The sequence below is a fragment of the Oncorhynchus gorbuscha genome, unplaced genomic scaffold (assembly GCF_021184085.1).
Source record: "Oncorhynchus gorbuscha isolate QuinsamMale2020 ecotype Even-year unplaced genomic scaffold, OgorEven_v1.0 Un_scaffold_912, whole genome shotgun sequence".
Taxonomy (NCBI): Eukaryota; Metazoa; Chordata; class Actinopteri; order Salmoniformes; family Salmonidae; genus Oncorhynchus; species Oncorhynchus gorbuscha.
This window is the reverse complement of record NW_025745876.1, coordinates 156802-178863: the sequence shown is the minus strand read 5'-3', so window position 1 is coordinate 178863 and position 22062 is coordinate 156802. Positions and strand designations below refer to the sequence as shown.

Sequence of the window (22062 nt, the reverse complement as noted above, 5' to 3'; positions counted from 1 at the left end):
TGATCAGGTGTGTGTAGAGACAGTACTGGCTAGGGGCTGATCAGGTGTGTGTAGAGACAGTACTGGCTAGGGGCTGATCAGGTGTGTGTAGAGACAGTACTGGCTAGGGGCTGATCAGGTGTGTGTAGAGACAGTACTGGCTAGGGGCTGATCAGGTGTGTGTAGAGACAGTACTGGCTAGGGGCTGATCAGGTGTGTGTAGAGACAGTACTGGCTAGGGGCTGATCAGGTGTGTGTAGAGACAGTACTGGCTAGGGGCTGATCAGGTGTGTGTAGAGACAGTACTGGCTAGGGGCTGATCAGGTGTGTGTAGAGACTGTACTGGCTAGGGGCTGATCAGGTGTGTGTAGAGACAGTACTGGCTAGGGGCTGATCAGGTGTGTGTAGAGACAGTACTGGCTAGGGGCTGATCAGGTGTGTGTAGAGACAGTACTGGCTAGGGGCTGATCAGGTGTGTGTAGAGACAGTACTGGCTAGGGGCTGATCAGGTGTGTGTAGAGACAGTACTGGCTAGGGGCTGATCAGGTGTGTAGAGACAGTACTGGCTAGGGGCTGATCAGGTGTGTGTAGAGACAGTACTGGCTAGGGGCTGATCAGGTGTGTGTAGAGACAGTACTGGCTAGGGGCTGACCAGGTGTGTGTAGAGACAGTACTGGCTAGGGGCTGATCAGGTGTGTGTAGAGACAGTACTGGCTAGGGGCTGATCAGGTGTGTGTAGAGACAGTACTGGCTAGGGGTTGATCAGGTGTGTGTAGAGACAGTACTGGCTAGGGGCTGATCAGGTGTGTGTAGAGACAGTACTGGCTAGGGGCTGATCAGGTGTGTGTAGAGACAGTACTGGCTAGGGGCTGATCAGGTGTGTGTAGAGACAGTACTGGCTAGGGGCTGACCAGGTGTGTGTAGAGACAGTACTGGCTAGGGGTTGACCAGGTGTGTGTAGAGACAGTACTGGCTAGGGGTTGACCAGGTGTGTGTAGAGACAGTACTGGCTAGGGGCTGATCAGGTGTGTGTAGAGACAGTACTGGCTAGGGGCTGATCAGGTGTGTGTAGAGACAGTACTGGCTAGGGGTTGATCAGGTGTGTGTAGAGACAGTACTGGCTAGGGGCTGATCAGGTGTGTGTAGAGACAGTACTGGCTAGGGGCTGATCAGGTGTGTGTAGAGACAGTACTGGCTAGGGGCTGATCAGGTGTGTGTAGAGACAGTACTGGCTAGGGGTTGACCAGGTGTGTGTAGAGACAGAACTGGCTAGGGGCTGATTTGGTTCATTACAGTACATTGTAGGTATGTTTTTATTTGATACATGGTCAAGTGTCATCATTAGGGTCAGGTGGTGTCCCTCACTGGAAAACCCCAGTTGAGGAAAAACACCTGGCCCTACTTACCACATGACCTCCAGTTAACAAGAGCATTGTTACAGGAGGTGAGACACCCAGGGGTGAGCTGGGTAATGATGTTTTTCAACCACACGCATCTCTCACACGGTCACACACTGGCCTTGAAAACAAGATGGGAATGAGATTCTGTGTAGTGAAACATGGAATGTCAATAAGATAAGAACATACAGTATGATTACCTGAACATATCTGCACAATAAAAGTGCATTCGTTTCAATTCACCCTGAATGGAAAAAAAGACAAAACAATATTTAACAAACACAAACAAGCAAGAACATCAATCGTGTATCTGAGGTGCAAAACAGATTGTTCTTCATCAGGTAGAAAAGAATACAAAGTCAATCAATCATGAGCATAAAAGAGAGCGAAACAGATGAAATAGGGAGAACAAGATCGCAGAGGGAATTTATCACATCCCCACCGGCAGAGAGGGAGAGCAAGAAGGAGAATCAAATCGAGATCCAGATTGAAGAGCAAGTGCAAATACTGAGCGGGCCCTAGCTCTTTGGCAAAGAGACCTGGGACCTGTCCACATATGAGCGCCGGGATGCCTTGGCCTGGCTCAGCTCAGCCTGACCTGGTTAAGCCCTGGGGGAAGCATCTCAACACTTCCTCCCCTCCTCTCCAACATCTGCACCGATAAACAATACAAACCAACATGGTGGATTTCAGGTATCAAATTTCCACCAATCCACTTCTCTCTGCACAGATCAAGGAAAGAAAAAAGGAAGCCATTTTAGACTTGCTACGCAGCCCCCCTCTAGGTTTTAGTGGAGGAGGCCAAGGGAGATCAGGATGTGGGCAGCTCGATGGAGATGAACTGCTTGAGTCGCTCCAAGTACTGGGCGTAGAGCTCGATGTCGTTGTGCCCGGCGCCCTCCACCCACAGGGGCTCCACGGCACGCGGGCAGCGCTCGTACATTGCCAGGCCGTGCGAGAAGTCGATCACCTCATCCTCCGTGCCGTGGATCACCAGCACCGGCGACGCCACCTTGGACACCTTGTCGATGCTGGGGAGAGAGAAGGGGTTACAGTTTATCAATGCTTTAACAAAGCCAGAGCCCGCGCAGCAGAGAGAAAGACAGAAAAGGGAGAGAAAGGGAGAGAAAGAGGAAGGGGAGAGAAATAGAGGAAAGTGAGAGAAATAGAGGAAAGTGAGAGAAATAGAGGAAAGTGAGAGAAATAGAGGAAAGTGAGAGAAATAGAGGAAAGTGAGAGAAATAGAGGAAAGTGAGAGAAATAGAGGAAAGGGAGTGAAATAGAGGAAAGGGAGAGAAAGGGAGTGAAATGGAGAGAAAGGGAGAGAAATAGAGAGAAAGAAAAGGGAGAGAAAGAAAAGTGAGAGAAAGGGAGAGAAATAGAGGAAAGGGTGAGAAATAGAGGAAAGGGTGAGAAATAGAGGAAAGGGTGAGAAATAGAGGAAAGGGTGAGAAATAGAGGAAAGCGAGAGAAATAGAGGAAAGGGAGAGAGGGTGAGAAATAGAGGAAAGGGTGAGAAATAGAGGAAAGGGAGAGAGGGAGAGAAATAGAGGAAAGGGAGAGAAATAGAGGAAAGGGAGAGAAATAGAGGAAAGGGAGAGAAATAGAGGAAAGGGAGAGAAATAGAGGAAAGGGAGAGAAATAGAGGAAAGGGAGAGAAATAGAGGAAAGGGTGAGAAATAGAGGAAAGGGTGAGAAATAGAGGAAAGGGTGAGAAATAGAGGAAAGGGTGAGAAATAGAGGAAAGGGTGAGAAATAGAGGAAAGGGAGAGAGGGAGAGAAATAGAGGAAAGGGAGAGGGTGAGAAATAGAGGAAAGGGTGAGAAATAGAGGAAAGGGTGAGAAATAGAGGAAAGGGAGAGAGGGAGAGAAATAGAGGAAAGGGAGAGAGGGAGAGAAATAGAGGAAAGGGTGAGAAATAGAGGAAAGGGTGAGAAATAGAGGAAAGGGTGAGAAATAGAGGAAAGGGAGAGAGGGAGAGAAATAGAGGAAAGGGAGAGAAATAGAGGAAAGGGAGAGAAAGAAAAGGGAGAGAACGGGAGGAAAGGGAGAGAGAGAAAAGGGAGAGAAAGAGAGAAAAGGGAGAGAAAGAGAAAAGGGAGAGAGTGGGGAAGACAAAACACATTAAGACAAATGGACCTCCTTGGGGGCATTAGTAGTGTATCCATCGGTCTTGTTTGTAGCAGTGCAGTAACAGCAGGGGTGGAGAGACCGACTCCACACAGCACGCTGCCAAACCATTAACTACACATCATACAGAGGGGGTGTGCGCACCTTATGTGCACTACATATGATATATATACATATGATATATATAGAGATATACAATGTCAAATTGATCAGAAATACAGTGTAGACAAAGCACTTTCTTCTGAAACTCGTCAGTCTATTTGTGTTCTGAGAAATGAAGGCTATTCCATGCAAGAAACTTCCAAGAAACTGAACATCTCGTACAACGCTGTGTACTACCCCCTTCACGAAACAGTGCAAATTGGCCCAAACCAGAATAGAAAGAGGAGTAGGAGGCCCAGGTGCACAACTGAGCAAGAGGACAAGTACATTAGTGTGTAGTTTGAGAAAGAGATGCCTCAAGTCCTCAACTGGCAGCTTCATTAAATAGTACCTGCAAAACAAAGAAAAAGCCAAAACTCTGTCCAGTGTTTGTTTGCCCATCTTAATCTTTTCTTTGTATTGGCCAGTCTGAGATATGGCTTTTTCTTTGCAACTCTGACTAGAAGGGCAGCATCCCAGAGTTGTTTCTTCAACGTTGACTTTGAGACTGGTGTTTGCGGGTACTATTTATTGAAGCTGCCAGTGAATCACACTTCACCATCTGGCAGTCTGATGGACAAATCCGGGTTTGCGCAAACTGTAATGTTTGGTGGAGGATAAATATTGGTCTAGGGCTGTTTTTCATGGTTCGGGCTAGGCCCCTTAGTTCCAGTGCCGGGAAATCTTAACACTACAGCATACAATGACATTCTAGAAGATTCTGTGCTTACAGCTTTGTGGCAAAAGTTTGGGAAGGCTCTTTCCTGTTTCAGCATGACTGCGAGCCAGGCCTAATCGCCCAACATCAGCGCCTGACCTCACTAATGCTCGTGTCTGAATGGCAGCATGTCCCTGCAGCAATGTTCCAATATCTAGTGAACAGCCTTCCTAGAAGAGTGGTGTTAGAGCAGAAAAGGGGAGACAAACTCCATATTAATACCCATGATTTTAGAATGAGATGTTTGACAAGCAGCTGTCCACATACTTTTTGGTATTAATGTATGCATGTACACGCACACACACAAAATGAGGTTGGAATGATAGCAACATTGCGGACAATGCTCTTTTAGTGTAAGAGCTGGAGTTCTGACCTGACTGGTGACATCACCAGGCGGTAAATTTGTTTAAATACCAATAGGAGACTTCCAAACCTCTTTCCCCAATTACAGGTACTTTTCCACTCCCTTAAACACACTGACTGTGCTAGCAGAATTCTTCCTTCAGAAATTGTAGCTTTAAAGCAAGGTCCTCACATTCCAGGTGGAATAAGACTATAATCTCAAAGGGTTCAGAGACTAAACGACAAAAGCACACTCACAGTCATGCATATATTGGCATTTACCTGTCCCTTTAAGGGGGTAGAGGACCTAAACCATGCCAGGATACTGCAGCCCACACCATACAGTGGCTTGTGAACGTTTTCACCCCCTTTTGGCATTTTTCCTATCTTGTTGCTTTACAACCAGGAATTAAAATAGATTTTCAGGAGTTTGTATCATTTGATTTACACAACATGCCTACCATTTTGAAGATGCTAAATATTTTATATTGTGAAACAAGAAATAAGCGTGCATACCTATTCACCACTCCAAAGTCAATACTTTATAGAGCCACCTTGTGCAGTAATTACAGCTGCAAGACTTTTGGGGTATGTCTCTATTAGCTTGGCACATCTAGCCACTGGGATTTTCGCTCATTTTTCAAGGAAAAACTGCTCCAGCTCCTTCAAGTTGGATGGGTTCCGCAATCTTTAAGTCATATCACAGATTCTCAATTGGATTGAGGTCTGGGCTTTGACTACCATTTGGCGAACACCAAAAGTGTTTGCTTATTTTTTTCTGGCCACTCTTCCGTAAAGTCCAGCTCTGTGGAGTATACGGCTTAAAGTGGTCCTATGGACAAATACTCCAGTCTCTGCTGTGGAGCTTTGCAGCTCCTTCAGGGTTATCTTTGGTCTCTCTGTTGCCTCTCTGATTAATGCCCTCCTTGCCTTGTCTGTGAGTTTGTTGTGGCAGGTTTGTTGTGGTGCCATATTATTTCCATTTTTTAATAATGGATTTAATGGTGCTTCGTGGATGTTCAAAGTTTCTGATATTTTTTTATAACCTAACCCTGAACTTTGTCCCTGACCTGTTTGGAGAGCTCCTTGGTCTTCATGGTGCCACTTGCTTGGTGGTGCCCATTGCTTAGTGGTGTTGCAGACTCAGGGGCCTTTCAGAACAGGTGTGTATATACATATATATACACACACTGAGATCATGTGACACTTAAAGTCCACCTGTGTGCAATTTCTCTGAAGCCAGGGGGCTTCAGAGAAAAGGAGGTGAATACATATGCACGCACCACTTTTCTAGTTATCATTTTTTTGAAACATCCTATTTTTTCATTTCACTACACCGATTTGGATGATTTTGTGTAGGTCCATTACGTGAAATCCAAATAGAAATCAATTTCAATTAGTGTAGAAAAAGCCCATAGAGTTGGTGGAAGAATCTTTTAATTCAAGGCCACTTGCTCACCTGGACCAGGAGTGCTTTAATTAGGTCAGGTGGAAATATCCCACAGATCTCAACTCCATAAAAGGAGGAAATCGCCATCGCCCATCTTGCTGCTTTCTCTTCCTTAACTCAGTCTAATCCGACTCTGTTACCTTTCATCTGAACTATCTGTTGCGATCAGGAGAGTGGGCCATCAGTTATTGTTTATAGTTATTAACGCGGAGTGCGGCTTGGAGCGCATGCTTCAAACCTATTGTGTAATGTGAATGGTCAATGATCACGGCCCTACGGATCATCACAGGCCAATTATGCCATCGATATATGCTTAATATGTAATGAAATTACATGTACACATGAAGACACTTGGAAGGGTGTTATATTAAACGTCATTGTTTGCTGAACTGATCGATTCTGATATCAAACTAATGGGGATTATAGATTGAATAACCGATCACTCTTTGTATTCTTCTAATGATTATGATAAATAGATACGAGCATAAATGACTCAAGGATGATTCCCATTGACTTCTTAATGAACTGGATTGTTGAATTCCCTAATTATGTTAATAATGAATGATTGTTATGACTTGATCTTTGCGATTATGAGTTTGATTGGATACATGTTATTCTGTTTCCTTTGTGATGCAGCACAGACTACTCAGTAAATATACCACTTTATGGTTAAAGGAATTCCTGCCTCAGTCTCATCCATTCCTCTGTCACCTGACACGCGATCACCTGTTCACCTTCACTGTCAGTCATCCTACTTGTCCAGCTACCCACACAGATTCCACAAAGCTTTCATACAGGTTGTAATGCTTTTGCAAGGCACTCTAACAGAGGGGATGAGAGGTCCTAAACCATGCCAGGATAATGCACTGCACACCATAACAGAGACCCTGTAAGGCACATATGTCAGAGTCAAGGCCCGCGGGCCACATCCGGCCCGTGAGAAGGTTTTTTACGGCCCCTGGGATGATCTTGATTTGTTATTAGAACCGGCCCGCAGACCGCAGCAAGCCGGCAGCCCGCAGATCTTTTACACGCACCAATACTACATTTCCCACAATGCAACGGTGACGCACCGAGCAGTAGGCTGCTTCATTTCAATATTTATTGGCACAGCAGTTGTCAGCATCACAGTAAAATTAACTTTCAGATACCCATCAAAAATGGCAAAACGGAAGGTGGACACTGAGAACCGGGGTTTCAAACAAGGTGGGAGTCGGAGTATTTGTTCACGGAGGTAGCTGGAAAACCTGTGTGTCTTCTGTGTGGAGAAAGTGTGGCGGTACTGAAAGAGTATAATCTGAGACGACATTATGAAACGAAACACGCGGACAAAAACAAGAATATGGACATGGAACAAAGGCTACAAAAGGCAGAGGAATTAAAACGAGGCCTCAAATCTCGACAGGCTCTGTTCAAAAAGCCAAATCACAAGGCCAGGCTGCTGTCAAGGCCAGTTTTATTTTGGCAGAAGAGATCGCTAAATCAGCCCGGCCATTTACGGAGGGGGATTTCATCAAAAACTGCATGATTAAAGTTTGTGACGAAGTTTGCCCAGAAAAAAGGCAACTCTTTTTAAATGTGAGTCTGAGCAGAAACACCATTGCCGAGAGAGTAGACCAGTTGTCCATCAATCTAAAAGAGCAGCTTGTGAAAAAGGGAAAAGATTTCATTGCATATTCCTTGGCTGTGGATGAGAGCACCGACATTTCTGACATTGCCCAGTTGTCAATTTTCATCCGCGGAGTGGACTCCAGCCTAAGCGTGACAGAGGAGTTTTTGGCTTTACGTCCTATGCATGGCACAACTACGGGGCATGATTTGTATGAAGAGGTGTCAAGATGTGTAAATGAGATGGAGCTGCCTTGGGAAAAACTCGTGGGTTTGACAACCGACGGAGCACCTGCGATGTGTGGACACAGGAGCGGACTGGTGAAGAAGATACGGGAAAAGATGCAAGAGGAAAACGCGACAGGTGAGCTGACAGCTTATCATTGTATCATACACCAGGAAGCGTTGTGCGGTAAAGCCTTGAAAATGGAGCATGTAATGAGCATCATCACGCGCACAGTTAACTTTATCAGAGCCAAAGGTTTGAATCACCGCCAGTTCAAGGCATTTCTGACGGAGTTAGAAACGGAGCATGGTGATTTGCCTTATCACACAGAGGTGCGATGGCTAAGCCAGGGAAAGGTGCTTCAAAGATGTTTCGAGCTTCGTGAGGAGATTTGTCTGTTCTTGGACAGCAAAGGGAAAGACACAACACAACTCCGAGACGAAATGTTTCTGTGTGAAATGGCTTTTCTGTGTGACATTACGAGTCATCTGAATGCAATGAACTTGCAGCTGCAGGGTCGGGATCGTGTCATCTCTGATATGTACAGTACAGTGAAGGCATTTAAAACCAAACTGACTCTGTGGGAGACGCAGATGCGGAAAGAAAATTTGAGCCACTTTCCCAGCTGCCAGACCATGAAAGAGAAGCTCTCTACCAGTGCGTTCCCGAGCGCACAGTTGGCTGATAAAATAGGTATGCTTGCCGCTGACTTTCGACGCCGATTTGCTGACTTTGAAGCACAAAAAGCAGGTTGGAACTGCTCGGTAACCCATTTGCTGTTGACGTGGAAAGCTCACCACCAAACCTCCAAATGGAGTTGATTGACCTCCAATGCAATGATGCACTGAGGGCAAAATATGCGGCAGTGGGTGCTGCGGAGTTCGCCCGTTTCCTCCCCGACACAATGCCCCAGCTGCGCATCCAGGCTGCTCAAACGTTGTCTATGTTTGGCAGCACATACCTGTGTGAACAACTGTTTTCTTTGATGAACTTGAACAAAACATCACACAGAAGTCGACTTACTGCTGAACACCTCCACTCAATTCTGAGGATTTCCTCAGCTCAGAGCCTTACCCCGAACATTGATGAACTTGTGGAAAAGATGGGACACCACCAAGTATCACCCTCAACCTCAAACAAGTGAACATTACTGTGCAATCACATATTTAGAGTTTTTACTCAGTTCAAGTTTAAAAGTTAAAGTTTAATATTTGTTTTCACTGCATGTTACTTCTCCTTAAACAAAGTGTTGTTTTTGATTAATAGATTTTTGCACTTTATTTTATTGTATTTCAATCCAATTATATTTTTAAAATATTTCAGTTGAGTGGATGATAGAAAATTGCTATTATTGTTTTTTTCTTTGAAGTAAATTTAGCCCACTTTTGCTAAAATAGAAAATATAGGCTACTGATGGTGCCTTGAATACCGGTTTCTTTCATTTAATGTTCATGTTATGGGGATTTTTATATAAAGGAAATTTGTCTTTTGTGTCTGTTGAAAATTAAAGATTACTGACAGAGCCATAAGAAAATATTGCTTTATTTATCTGATCATATTGGAATATATTTGTTAGGTTTTCAGTAGGTTCAATTAGGTTCACTAGACTATATGCGTCATTTAAAAATTTTTCAATGAACATTCGAACAGTCCGGCCCTCGGCTTGTAGCTAAATTTTTTATTTGGCCCTCCGTCCATTTGACTTTGACACCCCTGCTGTAAGGGGATGATGAGAGGTCCTAAACCATGCCAGGATAATGCACTGCACATCATAACAGAGACCCTATAAGGGGATGAGAGGTCCTAAACCATGCCAGGATAATGCACTGCACACCATAACAGACCCTATAAGGGGATGAGAGGTCCTAAACCATGCCAGGATAATGCACTGCACACCATAACAGAGACCCTATAAGGGGATGATGAGAGGTCCTAAACGATGCCAGGATAATGCACTGCACACCATAACAGATCCTATAAGGGGATGATGAGAGGTCCTAAACGATGCCAGGATAATGCACTGCACACCATAACAGACCCTATAAGGGGATGATGAGAGGTCCTAAACGATGCCAGGATAATGCACTGCACACCATAACAGATCCTATAAGGGGATGATGAGAGGTCCTAAACGATGCCAGGATAATGCACTGCACACCATAACAGATCCTATAAGGGGATGATGAGAGGTCCTAAACGATGCCAGGATAATGCACTGCACACCATAACAGAGAACCCTCATTTACTCAAGTGTTTCCATTATTTTGGCAGTTACCTGTAGGCCTCTATAGCAGTCCTCTACAGCAGTACCAGCTTAGGAGAGCCACTTGCAGACCCCCCTATTAGGATTATTAGGATAATAATAATAATTAGGATTTCTCATCCTAATAGCTTGTTCTCCATCTGATAACCAAGACTTATTTTCTAGTTTTCCGACCCTTTACAATAAAGCAGCACAGGAAGTAGCTGCTTATGGAATATGACTAGGGGACATAATACAAACCCTATGGATAATACAGGCATCTGATAGAGGCCAGCCAGAGACCGAGACCTGGGAGCCCTATTTCTCACTAGGTCTGTGAGCCCAGCCACCAACCTTTCATAGCTAGCTAGCATGGCAAGTTACTACCTACCTACGTACTTACCGCTGCACCTTAACATTCCCTCAGCACCCTGCAGGAGAGAGATAACACTACCTACCCAAAATCCAAATCAGGGCTTGGATGTATATCAACTGTCATTCAGTCAAAGACAACAGGCCAGGAAAGCTAACACATCCAACATCCCATCCCTCTGTCCCTAGACTCCATCTACTTCCGCCGACCCACTATCTCACCATCTCACCACATAATAACCCACCTTGGGAAGGCGTCGAAGCAGTAAGTCTTGCGCGTGTCAGGGAAGGCCACTCGCAGGCCGGACATAAGAGGTGAGTGCAGGATGACGGCGGCACACTCGTAGCGCGCTGCCAGATCCACCGTGGGTACCGTGCCGATGCTCTGACCGTACAGGATGATGTTCTCTGGGGTCACTCCATACCTGGATAGGAAGGAGGTTAGGACACAGAGAGAGAGAGAAGATGGGGGGATAGACAGACCGATAGTAGTGGACAAGGAGATGGAAGTGGGTGAAAAAAAGGAAAGAAACAAAATAAGGTTAATAGATCAGACCCAGACTACCACAGTCGTCATCCTTCTAGGAGATATCTGACCCAGACTACCACAGTCGTCATCCTCCTAGGAGATATCTGACCCAGATTACCACCGTCGTCATCCTCCTAGGAGATATCTGACCCAGACTACCACCGTCGTCATCCTCCTAGGAGATATCTGACCCAGACTACCACCGTCGTCATCCTCCTAGGAGATATCTGACCCAGACTACCACCGTCGTCATCCTCCTAGGAGATATCTGACCCAGACTACCACCGTCGTCATCCTCTAGGAGATATCTGACCCAGACTACCACCATCGTCATCCTCCTAGGAGATATCTGACCCAGAATACCACCTTCGTCATCCTCCTAGGAGATATCTGACCCAGATTACCACCGTCGTCATCCTCCTAGGAGATATCTGACCCAGACTACCACCGTCGTCATCCTCCTAGGACACATATGTCAGAGTCAAGGCCCGCGGGCCACATCCGGCCCGCGAGAAGGTTTTTTACGGCCCCTGGGATGATCTTGATTTATTATTAGAACCGGCCCGCAGACCGCAGCAAGCCGGCAGCCCGCAGATCTTTTACACGCACCAATACTACATTTCCCACAATGCAACGGTGAGGCACCGAGCAGTAGGCTGCTTCATTTCAATATTTATTGGCACAGCAGTTGTCAGCATCACAGTAAAATTAACTTTCAGATACCCATCAAAAATGGCAAAACGGAAGGTGGACACTGAGAACCGGGGGTTTCAAACAAGGTGGGAGTCGGAGTATTTGTTCACGGAGGTAGCTGGAAAACCTGTGTGTATCTTCTGTGTGGAGAAAGTGTGGCGGTACTGAAAGAGTATAATCTGAGACGACATTATGAAACGAAACACGCGGACAAAAACAAGAATATGGACATGGAACAAAGGCTACAAAAGGCAGAGGAATTAAAACGAGGCCTCAAATCTCGACAGGCTCTGTTCAAAAAAGCCAAATCACAAGGCCAGGCTGCTGTCAAGGCCAGTTTTATTTTGGCAGAAGAGATCGCTAAATCAGCCCGGCCATTTACGGAGGGGGATTTCATCAAAAACTGCATGATTAAAGTTTGTGACGAAGTTTGCCCAGAAAAAAGGCAACTCTTTTTAAATGTGAGTCTGAGCAGAAACACCATTGCCGAGAGAGTAGACCAGTTGTCCATCAATCTAAAAGAGCAGCTTGTGAAAAAGGGAAAAGATTTCATTGTTTATTCCTTGGCTGTGGATGAGAGCACCGACATTTCTGACATTGCCCAGTTGTCAATTTTCATCCGCGGAGTGGACTCCAGCCTAAGCGTGACAGAGGAGTTTTTGGCTTTACGTCCTATGCATGGCACAACTACGGGGCATGATTTGTATGAAGAGGTGTCAAGATGTGTAAATGAGATGGAGCTGCCTTGGGAAAAACTCGTGGGTTTGACAACCGACGGAGCACCTGCGATGTGTGGACACAGGAGCGGACTGGTTGAGAAGATACGGGAAAAGATGCAAGAGGAAAACGCGACAGGTGAGCTGACAGCTTATCATTGTATCATACACCAGGAAGCGTTGTGCGGTAAAGCCTTGAAAATGGAGCATGTAATGAGCATCATCACGCGCACAGTTAACTTTATCAGAGCCAAAGGTTTGAATCACCGCCAGCTCAAGGCATTTCTGACGGAGTTAGAAACGGAGCATGGTGATTTGCCTTATCACACAGAGGTGCGATGGCTAAGCCAGGGAAAGGTGCTTCAAAGATGTTTCGAGCTTCGTGAGATTTGTCTGTTCTTGGACAGCAAAGGGAAAGACACAACACAACTCCGAGACGAAATGTTTCTGTGTGAAATGGCTTTTCTGTGTGACATTACGAGTCATCTGAATGCAATGAACTTGCAGCTGCAGGGTCGGGATCGTGTCATCTCTGATATGTACAGTACAGTGAAGGCATTTAAAACCAAACTGACTCTGTGGGAGACGCAGATGCGGAAAGAAAATTTGAGCCACTTTCCCAGCTGCCAGACCATGAAAGAGAAGCTCTCTACCAGTGCGTTCCCGAGCGCACAGTTGGCTGATAAAATAGGTATGCTTGCCGCTGACTTTCGACGCCGATTTGCTGACTTTGAAGCACAAAAAAGCAGGTTGGAACTGCTCGGTAACCCATTTGCTGTTGACGTGGAAAGCTCACCACCAAACCTCCAAATGGAGTTGATTGACCTCCAATGCAATGATCGCACTGAGGGCAAAATATGCGGCAGTGGGTGCTGCGGAGTTCGCCCGTTTCCTCCCCGACACAATGCCCCAGCTGCGCATCCAGGCTGCTCAAACGTTGTCTATGTTTGGCAGCACATACCTGTGTGAACAACTGTTTTCTTTGATGAACTTGAACAAAACATCACACAGAAGTCGACTTACTGCTGAACACCTCCACTCAATTCTGAGGATTTCCTCAGCTCAGAGCCTTACCCCGAACATTGATGAACTTGTGGAAAAGATGGGACACCACCAAGTATCACCCTCAACCTCAAACAAGTGAACATTACTGTGCAATCACATATTTAGAGTTTTTACTCAGTTCAAGTTTAAAAGTTAAAGTTTAATATTTGTTTTCACTGCATGTTACTTCTCCTTAAACAAAGTGTTGTTTTTGATTAATAGATTTTTGCACTTTATTTTATTGTATTTCAATCCAATTATATTTTTAAAATATTTCAGTTGAGTGGATGATAGAAAATTGCTATTATTGTTTTTTTCTTTGAAGTAAATTTAGCCCACTTTTGCTAAAATAGAAAATATAGGCTACTGATGGTGCCTTGAATACCGGTTTCTTTCATTTAATGTTCATGTTATGGGGATTTTTATATAAAGGAAATTTGTCTTTTGTGTCTGTTGAAAATTAAAGATTACTGACAGAGCCATAAGAAAATATTGCTTTATTTATCTGATCATATTGGAATATATTTGTTAGGTTTTCAGTAGGTTCAATTAGGTTCACTAGACTATATGCGTCATTTAAAAAAATTTCAATGAACATTCGAACAGTCCGGCCCTCGGCTTGTAGCTAAATTTTTTATTTGGCCCTCCGTCCATTTGACTTTGACACCCCTGTCCTAGGAGATATCTGACCCAGACTACCACCGTCGTCATCCTCCTAGGAGATATCTGACCCAGACTACCACCGTCGTCATCCTCCTAGGAGATATCTGACCCAGATTACCACCGTCGTCATCCTCCTAGGATATATCTGACCCAGACTACCACCACCGTCATCCTCCTCTGAGATATCTGACCCAGACTACATCACTGTACAACAAGGAGACAATACCTCCTAACTAACATCACTGCACAACAAGGAGACGATACCTCCTCCTATCTAACATCACTGCACAACAAGGAGACGATACCTCCTAACTAACATCACTGTACAACAAGGAGACGATACCTCCTAACTAACATCACTGTACAACAAGGAGACGATACCTCCTAACTAACATCACTGTACAACAAGGAGACGATACCTCCTAACTAACATCACTGTACAACAAGGAGACGATACCTCCTAACTAACATCACTGCACAACAAGGAGACGATACCTTCTCCTATCTAACATCACTGCACAACAAGGAGACGATACCTCCTAACTAACATCACTGCACAACAAGGAGACGATACCTCCTCCTATCTAACATCACTGCACAACAAGGAGACGATACACCTATCTAACATCACTGTACAACAAGGAGACGATACCTCCTAACTAACATCACTGTACAACAAGGAGACGATACCTCCTAACTAACATCACTGCACAACAAGGAGACGATACCTCCTCCTATCTAACATCACTGCACAACAAGGAGACGATACACCTATCTAACATCACTACAACAAGGAGACGATCAACTGTACAACAAGGAGACGATACCTCCTAACTAACATCACTGGAGACGATACCTCCTAACTAACATCACTGCACAACAAGGAGACGATACCTCCTAACTAACATCACTGCACAACAAGGAGACGATACCTTCTCCTATCTAACATCACTGCACAACAAGGAGACGATACCTCCTAACTAACATCACTGTACAACAAGGAGACGATACCTCCTAACTAACATCACTGTACAAGAAGCAGACAATATATCCTATCTAACTCAACATGACATCACGTTACAACAACACACCATAACAGAAAGTTTACAATGTAATACGTAAACAATGCAATATAATAATACATGCCATTTAGCAGAGGCTTTTAGCCCGACGCGACTTAGTCATGCTGGCATACATTTTATGGATGGATGGTCTCAGGAATTGAACCCACTATCTTGCAGTAACAAGCACCAGGCTCTGCCAATTGAGCTACAGAGGATGTCATGAATAAGCTTCTAGAGACTAATTCTTATTTACCAAACACTGATATACTTGACCCTTATCAAATCCGACTGACATTAAACATCTACTCTTATCAGCACATCAGTTAGAGTTGAGATGAGTTTACACAGTGAAAGGAGAGCTGTGTAGTTAAATTCAGACTTGTGTACAGAGCTATACTTATATATACACTGTATGTAGCTAAGCTACGTTGCTATATAGCTTAGTCTCTAGGCTCGTAGTGGGAGGCAGCAGGCCGAATAGGGGAGGATCATTTGTCACTTTAAAGCCTGGCTGCCAGTGCTGCGGCCGGGGCAGCTGTCTGCCTGGCACACTGACACACACACTTCAGGCATCAGTTCTGCCCTATAAAAACTCAAGCTAGAGCATTGAGATAAAAATAAGGGATGGATGGGTGGAGGACAGAGGTAGCGAGAGGACAGCCCTACATTTCATTCTCCCACTCCTCCTCCTCCACTCTTGGCAGGCTTTCCCATGGCGAGAGCAAACCTCAGGGAACCCGATCTTCGGGGCGCTGTGTGTCAGGTATGCGGTGAAGTCTGCCGACAAAATGGAAACGCATTTGATACGTGACCTAAAGGCTGGGCCTCACAAAGGTTTCGAAAGGCTAGTCCCCTTTGATGGCGAAAGTTGCCGAGGAGACAAAACAGCTGCGAACCCCGTGTGTGTGTGTGTGTGTGTGTGTGTGTGTGTGTGTGTGTGTGTGTGTGTGTGTGTGTGTGTGTGTGTGTGTGTGTGTGTGTGTGTGTGTGTGTGTGTGTGTGTGTGTGTGTGTGTGTGTGTGTGTGTGTGTGTGTGTGTGTGTGTGTGTACAAAGGCAGGCAAGGCAGAGAGGAAGGGAGTGCTGTACATCGTGTTCCCTGAGACTGCCCTCAACGTCACGTTCTGCTTTGTTGGGCCTTTTAGAATGAACTCTGAGAACTCCAAGAAAGTGTGGAATGCATGAGGGTGAATCAAAGGCTTACACAACTCACCACAAGCTAAGATGTAACACGCAACACGCCGTACAGTTAGGCATGGCTAAATATGTGGAAGGTGAGCAGGGGCATGTAAATTTACCCATGAAATTACACTGTAGACGTAGGCCCAGCTAAGGAGGCAGAGGGTTGAAGGAGGTGTGCGATTGGGTGCGTTTGTGTTTGAGGGTGTGTGCCAGGGTTTCCGTTAGCCAGTAAATGCTGGCTTTTGGACCCAACAAAATTAATGAAAAGCCGATAAAGTCAGCCAAAATGTTGCCTGCCCAATGCCTAATGCTTTTTATTAATTGATAGAAATGCCAGTCGACGTGCTCCAACTTCAAAGGCAAATAAACTGCATGGGTTAATGAATCCTCAGGCTGCTGGGAAATTCATGTTTGTTTCTATTTTCACTCACGCAAAAGATGTGAGGTTCCCATAAGGGACTAGCTAAGTACACCCAGACTGGGCAACATTTGCCCAGATCAGAGGATGACCGATTAATCGGAATGGACGATTATTGAGGGACGATTTCAAGTTTTCATAACAATCGGAAATCTGTATTTTGGACACTTTTTTTTTACACCTTTATTTCATCTTTATTTTATTAGGCAAGTCAGTTAAGAACACATTCTTATTTTCAATGACGGCCTAGGAACAGTGGGTTAACTGCCTCGTTCAGGGGCAGAACGACACATTTTCACCTTGTCAGCCCGCGGGATCCAATCTTGCAACCCTACAGTTAACTAGTCCAACGCTATAACCACCTGCCTCTCATTGCACTCCACGAGGAGACTGCCTATTACGCGAACGCAGTAAGCCAAGGTATGTTGCTAGCTAGCATTAAACGGATCTTATAAAAAACTATCAATCATAATCACTAGTTAACTACACATGGTTGATGATATTACTAGATATTATCTAGCGTGTCCTGCATTGCATATAATCTGACTGAGCGGTGGTAGGCAGCGGCAGGCTCGTAAGCATTCATTCAAACAGCACTTTCGTGCGTTTTGCCAGCAGCTCTTTGTTGTGCGCCAAGCATTGCATTGTTTATGACTTCAAGCCTATCAACTCCCGAGAAGAGGCTGGTGTAACCGAAGTGAAGTGGCTAGCTAGTTAGCGGGGTGCACGATAATAGCGTTTCAAACGTCACTTGCTCTGACACTTGGAGTGGTTGTTTGCATGGGTAACGCTGCTTCGAGGGTGGCTGTTGTCGTTGTGTTCCTGGTTCGAGCCCAGGGAGGAGCGAGGAGAGGGACAGAAGCTATACTGTTACACTGGCAATACTAAAGTGCCTATAAGAACATCCAATAGTCAAAGGTATATGAAATACAAATGGTATAGAGGGAAATAGTCCTATAATTCCTCTAATAACGACAACCTAAAACTTCTTACCTGGGAATATTGAAGACTCGTGTTAAAAGTAACCACCAGCTTTCATGTTCTCATGTTTCTTCTCCAACACTTTGTTTTTGCATTATTTAAACCAAATTGAACATGTATCATTTATTTGATGCTAAATTGATTTTATTGATGTATTATATGAAGTTAAAATAAGTATTAATTCAGTATTGTTGTAATTGTCATTATAACAAATAAAAAAGTAATTAATTTGTTTTTTTTAAAGTAAAAGGCAGATTAATCGGTATCAGCTTTTTTGGTCCTCCAATAATCGGTATCGGCGTTGAAAAATCATAATCGGTCGACCTCTAGCCCAGATTCTGTTGATTATGCCCGTTTCACTGAGCCCGAGTGGGGATTCTTTCTCCAAAACAGAGTAAAGATGGCTTCCAGATCGCTCCTTCTCGAAGACACAGTAGCGAGGCCGATGGCTTCCAGATCGCTCCTTCTCAAAGACACAGTAACGAGGCCGATGGCTTCCAAATCGCTCCTTCTCGAAGACACAGTAGCGAGGCCGATGGCTTCCAGATCGCTCCTTCTCAAAGACACAGTAACGAGGCCGATGGCTTCCAGATCGCTCCTTCTCGAAGACACAGTAACGAGGCTGATGGCTTCCAGATCGCTCCTTCTCGAAGACACAGTAACGAGGCCGATGGCTTCCAGATCGCTCCTTCTCGAAGACACAGTAACGAGGCCGATGGCTTCCAGATCGCTCCTTCTCGAAGACACAGTAACGAGGCTGATGGCTTCCAGATCGCTCCTTCTCGAAGACACAGTAACGAGGCTGATGCACATTAAGCTGCTCCAAGGAGTTGGACAGTTTGGACTTCCAACAGCAGCGGCTCACTTTGAGCAGGAAAAAGTCCGCTACAAATGCAAGTAAATTAGAGGCAAATTGTGTTATTCAGGCCTGGTCCCAGCAGTTCTGATGCTGCCCTAGACCAGACCAACATTTGCCGGCCGTGTCATGTATAGTATAAAGATTTAGAATGGATTGATATAGTAGAGTCATGTGGATCATGTGGAATTGGTGCATTTCAGATGAGCTTATTCAGTAGCACTTGGAAACTAAACATCGTTGCCATCTATTCACGTCGGATAATTCCAATGTTGCAATCACTAGGCAGCCAACTGCCTACAGTAGGAAACTGAGCCGGTATCAATAAGATACCTATATTACAGGACACGAGTCACGGCCCCACAATAGTTCAAATTACCATGTGTGTGTATATGAGAGAGGCAGCTAGAGAGAGCAAGAAGGTGAGTGAGGAAAATAGTGTAACCAAGAAATAAACACAGAAACAGAGGAGTGAGTGAACAACATGCTCCTCGCTTTTCAGCCGGTCAGCCAAGAGAGCTTTAATAACAAGATCCCGAGCCAAATCTAACGGTTCCATCCAGGAGGAACAGCTGATGGTTTTGGCCTTAGAGGCAAGCTGCAGTAGCTACAAAAAATGTGACTTATAAATTAATAATATGGACCCACTGATTCTTAAAGAATATAATGTAGAAACTGTCCTACCCAATCAGAACCCAAAATAAGCTTTACTCCAATGTTTGTAAACAAAGTAAATGTAAAAACAAAAAAACTGTATAACCTTAAAACATGGTTAAAACTATTATTTTAATATCATGGATGGTCAGTCCTTGCATCCATAGTGCCGTCTATGAATTTGAGTGTGGTTCCATTTCCCTCAGCTTTTTAGCAAACGCTTTGTTATCGTTTCAACTGCTGATTGACGCTTTAAGTTTGATGCAGGCATTTACTAACCAGGGATGTTAAAAGGATGAGAAGTCCACTTCCCTTTTAATTTCCCCTGCTAAGGCATCACAGGCTGGACATCTTTGTTTGCAGACACAGCTGTTATTGTAGTCCCAAAGGCTCAATTCTCCCAGTTCTGGAGAAAGCAACAAGGTGTACAGGATTTTAGTTCCAGCCCAGTATTAACATACCATATCAGACGCCATTCTAACACCAATGTAGTGAATATTCAAGCCTAGTTGAATGAGGTATATTAGAACCGGGTTAGAAGAAAATAAAAAATGCCTGGAAACAAACCATGTGGGTCTCCAACATGAGGAATAACGACCCCTGACCTGAGTAAAGGTCAGGCATTGAGATAAACAGGTCAAAAAGTCACTGAGACACCAAGTTGTGATTTCAGATGTGGAATTTAAAAAGACATCCACTGCCAAAGTATCACTGGAAAAAGGGCTGTTCGCTCGAGAGAGAAAAATAGACAGGAAATGGAATTGCGTTTAAACTGGACAAAAACAAGAACATTCGCTTATTCCAAGCTAATCAGGGAATTGATCATAACCCACCGCTTGGAGAAGCAGTGACATGTGGAGTGAGGGAAAATAAAGTGTTCAGTGAAAACACTTGTCCAAACATCAGAGGCACTGAATGGAAGGAAAGCTACAGAGAGAGAACTACTAGAGAGGAAGAGAGATATTCAAAAGAGGAGTCAAGCCCAGTGCAGATAGCATGTTTCCATAAACAAATATCCATTGGTGAGATTCAATGGAAAAATGGGGCTAGAACCAACAGGGCAACCTTGACATCCAGGCCAGCACCGAATTGACCTCAAGAAAGTCCACTACATAACAAACCAACAAACTGTAGCCCCAATATATAGGCTAGGTCTGCATTCCCCCGTACAAGTCATACTTTTTACCATAAATGGTGAGAGAGAAAGAGTTAGGCTGAGAGAGAGCAGAGCAAGAATGAAAGCAGTTGTCCTGGGAAACCTTGTCAAGTCAATAAATTGCAAAGTGCTCGCTCAAAAAGTCCTTACACTTGTGGGCTGCTGAATCCTTATAACAGTAGACTAATCATCATAGCATGCCAAATACACAGACTTCAAATCAACCTTAACCTTGAAGTCAAAAAGCCAGCACCGAGTTGAACTCGAGCATTCACTTGAACCAGAAGAAGAGTGAGTTAACAGGTAGCAGAAATAATGAAAGCAAGCCCTAAGTGCCTTGGACATGAACTAAAAGAGTGTTTTGTGTCGCGAGAGAAGGGTGTTCACGAGATAAAGCGCCTTACATACAGTAGTCTTAGTTTTGCGAAACGGCTCATGGGAGCCAAAACAAACATTTCCAGATGTTTTCAGGCAGAAACTTGACCCTCCGGTTGCCAGTCTTTACAGTTTACCCTGAAAACACCCCAGCTCTGAGGTGAATTAAATCCTCAGACTGGACTTGAAACATCACAAAACCAAACTTGTTGTGCAAATACGACTGCAAATACCAGCTCACCCGTACTAGTGAATTTCTATGGTGTTTTCTATCACAATACATCATATGTTTAATTGGAAGAATCGTTTGTTAGAAGAAGTTGGAGTTGAGCACTTTTGTTTGAAGAGAGGATCTTATTGGTTGTTATTCAGAGCATCCTGCCTAAGAATTTAGCAAATTCCAGGCGTGCATCTCAAGTAGTTTCCTCCCGTTTTCTCGTCTCCTTGCCTTCATTTGTACTCATGCGAATTCCAAGTAGACACTACCAACAATACTTTCAACCTTCAAATTGTCAGATGAAGACGAGGAGAGGAAGCCACTTTAAACCATGATGCAGCCTACAGTATGTGCAAATGTGTTCAGAGAACATTTCCAAGGATGTAAGCTCCGTGGAGAGGACAAAGGGGCAAGGGCCTCGGGTATTCGTCGGTACAGACAATTTAATTTGAACTTCTGATGACATTTAGCGAGACCAAGCCTTGGCATTCTACAAGCCCATTCGCCGCTCTCAATGCATTAATAATGTCAGATTTTACTTTTTTAATTTCCTACCATTTTGTCCTTTCCTGTATATTGGCTGTTTTTGTTTTCTTTGTGTTGTCGTAATTGAGTTATTTGATTCTTTACAATAGTTATTCTCTGTATCTGAGTTTTAGCCACGTTTCAGCCCATTGCCCTGTGTTCCCATCTAGCTATTCATCTTATGCACCAATTGTCATTCATTGTCCCCATGCTGGGTTAAAGATGCTCATTAACAACTTGTTAAACAGCATGAGTAGTATTCTCTTAGGAGGACAGAAGAGGTTCACAACTGGTCAGGTCATATGTCCATGGATGCCTGAGGCACTGGGATGGGACTCTACTGTCCAGACTAGAATCTGCTTCTCCCACAGAGAACCAGCCATAG

The 22062-nt window shown here is 44.5% G+C and overlaps 1 protein-coding gene across 1 annotated transcript in view; it reads right to left on the bottom strand.

Annotated features, from left to right (window-relative positions):
* Positions 1–1115: 1115 nt before the first annotated feature.
* LOC124020797 (alpha/beta hydrolase domain-containing protein 17C) overlaps positions 1116–22062 on the bottom strand; it is a 32985-nt gene continuing 12038 nt past the window's right edge. Inside the window, exons 2-3 of the mRNA XM_046336069.1 lie at positions 10851–11030; positions 1116–2407 (exon numbers count right to left, since the gene is read on the bottom strand). Coding sequence (XP_046192025.1) covers positions 2188–2407; positions 10851–11030 — 400 coding nt within the window. The 3' untranslated portion in view covers positions 1116–2187. The remainder of the gene's footprint in view (positions 2408–10850; positions 11031–22062) is intronic.